At 41.4% G+C, this 5000-nt stretch overlaps 1 protein-coding gene and 1 long non-coding RNA gene across 2 annotated transcripts in view; one reads left to right on the forward strand and one right to left on the reverse strand.

Annotated features, from left to right (window-relative positions):
* The first annotated feature begins 315 nt into the window (after window positions 1-315).
* LOC138032362 (uncharacterized) overlaps window positions 316-5000 on the forward strand; it is a 6547-nt gene continuing 1862 nt past the window's right edge. The window contains exons 1-2 of the mRNA XM_068880021.1: window positions 316-2948; window positions 3618-3825. Coding sequence (XP_068736122.1) covers window positions 1029-2948; window positions 3618-3825 — 2128 coding nt within the window. The 5' untranslated portion in view covers window positions 316-1028. The remainder of the gene's footprint in view (window positions 2949-3617; window positions 3826-5000) is intronic.
* LOC138032363 (uncharacterized) overlaps window positions 2768-5000 on the reverse strand; it is a 15534-nt gene continuing 13301 nt past the window's right edge. Inside the window, exon 3 of the long non-coding RNA XR_011128358.1 lies at window positions 2768-2870. This is a non-coding gene — a long non-coding RNA (uncharacterized lncRNA). The remainder of the gene's footprint in view (window positions 2871-5000) is intronic.

Below are 5000 nucleotides of genomic sequence, written 5' to 3' on the forward strand. Positions count from 1 at the left end.
TTGTGAGTTTTTGTCGAGACCTCAGCGTTAAAGATCAAAGTGACAGGAAAGCAAAGTGGCATAGACCTTATTCATAAATGGCGGCCAATTTATAATTCTTTTGTCGAAGTGCAAATTAGCCTACCAAGCCTCGATACCATACAGTGAATTGAAAAGAATTCTTGTTCTAAAATGAGGCTTGGTAGGCTAATTTTCACGTGGACAAAAGAATTATAAATGTGACCGCCATTTATGAATAAGGTCTATTGTAAAAAAAAAACTTTCAAAGTTCCGCACAATCCGAAGGAGTTTCCGTTTTCAGCCAACGTTACTTTCTATTCGCTATTTTGGCAAATTCCATAATGCAGTTTATTTTTGGGGTTATTGGCATTAAAACAATCAATGTCCAGTTCACTGAAGCATGATAGACCCAAGGGTAAATAACTTGTATTGTTTTTATGTGAAGTACCCCCAAACGTATTGCATTACGGGATGGGGAAAGAGGAATGTTTACTCCCGGTTTGGCACAGTGAGAACAATAGGTTGCTCGATCTAGTCTTCTTTGGTCCTCAACTCGCTTCTCCTCACTGGCCCTGGTCTCTTGGCCACTTCTTCTTCAAGAATACGCTAGCCAGTCAAGGGAAGGAAAAAAAACTGGTTGTATTTATGTTGCAGTTTCTTTCTTTAATCTCACATGGACATCTCCATAAATCTTCTAATTCCCAACCTTCTCTTCGTAAATCTTCAGCGAAGTTGTGTGTTTTACATCCTTTAACACGCCGAGGCAGGCGGTACAGTAAAGAAGATGGGGAAGGCCATTGAATACGCCCATCTTCTCACTGTGCATTTCTGTTTCTTTTCAAAATTTCCTTTTAGGAGAAAAAAAGGTGGCACGAGCCGGAAAGTACAAGTTGTTGTCATCCATAAACCGCGAAAAAATGCCCTAAGACGACCACCAGTGCCTTAAATGAATAATTAATTTGTGACGGAGAGAGAGAAACGATTTTAATGGTTTCTCACCAATTCTATCGGCCACTTAGATATCAAACATGAATCCTTCTGAAGCGAAAGTTTTTAGTTCTGGAATCTCGGGCTTTTTATCCTCAAAGAATCGCAGCCAAATCTCTTACAGCAGACTAGACCAAATGAATGATTCCATCGAGTTCTCTAATGTTAATTTCCAAAAGGATTCCACCTCGTTGTGTGCAAAACTCTGCTATGGTTTACTTGGTTTGATGCTGCTTGTCGCTACTTTGGGATCTGCGATATTCATTGTGAACGTAAAGCATTTTACCATCCAAGTTCAACTGAAAAGAGGAAACGTACGCGCTTATAGATTTGATCAAGAACTGATCGCGTTTGGAAAAGAAAAGATCACGACCACAAATATGTCTGTTGTTATTGCCATGCACGTGTTAAATACGACTGAAAGCGACTGCTGGTTTGGAATACTTCTGAGTTTGCCAAAAGATAAGAATAAGATACTTGGGACAGAATTTTTCGCATTTTTGGCGCGTGTAACAAGTGCAAGCGTTGACGATGGATCAAAGAGGCGTTTCGATGTATTTGGAAAACACAAAACGAGTAGCGAGCTTTCGTTTTATATACACAATATTCTACGCCAGCTTCTTCCCGTTATAAAAGTCAAAATTTATGAATTTATCCTCAGTAAGGTGTCCAGTTCCAAGAGGCGAATTGCCGTACAGAAGCAAGGATTTCTGCCAGGCCGTGTTCATGTTAAACGGACCATGATCACCAAAAGTGATATTGTCACCGTTATATCTAAAGCCGATCCGGATGACTTTGAAGGCTTCTCCAGCAAACACGGAGAAACTCCAGTCACATCGTGGGAGCTAACGTACGAGGAAACAAGCGTTGTTAATGGTAAAACTGGAATGTTAAAGCGTAGTGATCTTTCTCTGTCGGGTTTTCTTCCCCTCGGCGAGGACCCCACTCGGAAGCGGCGTATAATGTCATCTCACGGTCGAGGTTTAGCTGTCAATTTCAGAAGCGTTGTGAAACTGCTGGACGAAAGTCATGGGTACGTGGAACGATGGAAGACTGTGGTAAAGAACGAAAAGGACATAAGCCATCCTTTGAATTTTGATAGCTTGGAGCAGTCGCCGCTCGTTTATTTTGCACCTAAAACAAGGAAGGATTACAAAGACCCTTTAGATGAATTGAAAGAGCTTACAGGACTAAGCAAGAAGTCGACTGGAAGATCTTCAGAACTTCCTTCTTTTATAAAAATCGTTCGTCCAGTTACCGTTAACATGGAATCAGATTTATTTGATGATGAGAATTATGACGTCAGGGATGATGAAGACGTTAGCGATAACGATGACGTCAGTGATAATGAGGACTTCAGCGACAATAATGACGTCGGTGATAATGATGATGACAATTTTAATGACGAGGAGACGAATAATTATAACCATGATTATGATGATCAAAATTCTGATAATGGCAATGAACCTTCGTGGTCCACGCCCAACTATTCCCCTTACGGGCTTGGTTACGAAGTCAGACGTAAGCGATCCATGGAAATTAACCCAGCTAAAACAAAGAATAAAATACGAAATACCAGACACGCCCGTTTGGAGAGGGAGACGACAGAATTAACTGCCATATGGGATGAACTGAAGTCCTCTGTTCCGCGACCAAACAATGAAGCTCCTCGTGTTATCCACTCGTCGATTTTGGGATTGGACTTCCGAACAGAGATTGATTTCCGAGTCCATGCCGATAATGATGGCAAGATCGACGGCTACCACGATCGTGACAGTGATGACGAGGTCGATGATGACGAACAAGAAAGGTGGGGCGTAACAACTGCATTCCGAGTCATCATCGGACAGTACCGTATAACGCCGTTCAGGGAGTTGCATACTCTGGAAAAGATTAGACACAGGCTGCTCAGAAAGGAACAGCCAAGGAACAGCCGTTGGACCGTCAGTGCTGGAGATTTCGTAAGTACATCACGTTTATGAAGAGCTAAGGCAAAAGTGATCTGAGGTCAACGGGAATGGTGCAGGGTGTGAAATTATTTACATCGCCCAGTATCTGGTCGCGAGTTTTTTTCCTAAAAAGGCCGCATGCGCGCGCATATTTGAATCGCGTAAAGTTGAAAAAAATGGCAGTCATTTTCCCCAAGGTGCAGGTGGTGAAAAACCTGGGTCTACAATTGAGATGACGACACAAAACACTTTTCATTCCAGTTTTGAGAGAATGTTAGAAATGCAAAGTAATGTAACGTCATCGCAAGAGTGGGACCAGGCCTCACACTAGTTGGACGCGCCGTTAAGTTAATGTTAAGTTAATGTATAAAGTCAATGTCTCAGAGTACGTCTCCATTTGCTATCCTCAATAGGTGAGGATGATAACGGCCATTTCTTTAAAAGGACGTTTTGCTTGTCTTATGCTAATTAGAGTTTATTATTATTTTTACCCTGCTGGGAATACGTAATTTGAATAAGAAAAGAAAAACAACTTGAATTCTGGTAGTTGTAGTTAAATGAGGCTATCGTGAAAGTTGCCTTTGTTTCAATATTATTAAGTCTCTTGCTCTCGGTTTGGGTAGAAACCCAATCACATTGCACCAAGTAATAATTAACGCGAGCCACTTATTCTATTTCCAGATGATGTGTGTTTCGCTGTTTTACATCCAGCGGCTCTGCACAACTATACGCCTTATCTTTGACGTAAAAACCACCTTCAGCATGCCCCGAGTGTTCATGTCTTACCCGGCACAGCTAACTGTCCACATTGGGCAGACAGTTTCTAACAACGCCACTATTTCGGCCCATGTCTCGACTTGGTTTCAAGAAAGTGGATTCTATACGAAAGGTAACCGAGTACTATTCGACTGTTCAGCTAAACCCAATGCTATCAGTTGTATTAATCCTGGACGGTAGCTGATAACCGTTAGCCCAGCCATGCATTTGCCATAACAGCTCAAGGATTGTCGAAGATCGAATCGTTCCTAGAAAGGCATGTAGTTTTTACAGGTCAGAGGTCACAGGTCAGGTTTACAGGTTTACTTAACGTCACTAAAATAACCCTAACCGCTTTTTCCTAATGTAACCTTAAGGCCCAAAAATGGTTTTTAGGCCTAGGGTTGGCATTAATTAAGAAATATTTATAAAAGTCAAGTAGACTACTGCACGACTGATAAAACAACGCGAAAATGTATCTTAAACTTCTCTTTCTTTTTGAAATTTACGTTGGCCAATACCAGCCTTTATCAGGTTTATTTGGAGATCTAACGAATTTACAGAATATGTATACACATGTTATGAAGTAATTAAAGAAGATTTCAAATGATAACGTAACGTCATATAGCTACTGGAAAAAACAAACAAACCAAAATAAATTAAGGGTTGGGTTTGTTTTATCCTTGTTACAACAGTGACCTGTAGATCTGACCTGTGACCTGTGACCTGCAAAAAATACCTGTCGATCGTAGAACTGTCTAGTGGTCATACACGTTTTTTTTAAAATCAAAATCCACCCGAGTCACAGCACAGTACATCATTTTCCACCACCGTAAGTACACATTTTTTTTCAAAAAGAACAAAAACCTGTGAACAAACGTTGCAAGTCTACCATTTGAGATACAAAGCTCCAATATTGGTCTAGCATAGCTGGCCATCGATTACGAGTAAACATTCAACTGGGTTGGGAGGGGACTGGGTTCCTCTTAGTGCTGGGACAATTACTTAGCACTTTCAGATGCAAAACAAGATACTTGCTTTTCATAGCTATGATTCCACCTAGGATCAACCTAACGCCTGCCAAGCAGGCTAGGCAGATTGTAGGACAGCTATCCTACCATGCAACCATATCTAAAACTGAGATCTTGAAAGGTATAATGTGTGTTTGTGTTTACAGCAATATTTTATCTGGTGGCGGGGCGCCCTCTCTGGCGCCAGCTTACAGTTAAGGGGTTTTCAACCTTGTTTCCAGGACCTCTCCCCTCACAGGAGAGGTCCTGGGAATGAGGTTGAGGGTTTTCAGTCTGT

The sequence above is a fragment of the Montipora capricornis genome, chromosome 14, assembly GCF_036669925.1.
Source record: "Montipora capricornis isolate CH-2021 chromosome 14, ASM3666992v2, whole genome shotgun sequence".
NCBI classification, from domain to species: Eukaryota; Metazoa; Cnidaria; class Anthozoa; order Scleractinia; family Acroporidae; genus Montipora; species Montipora capricornis.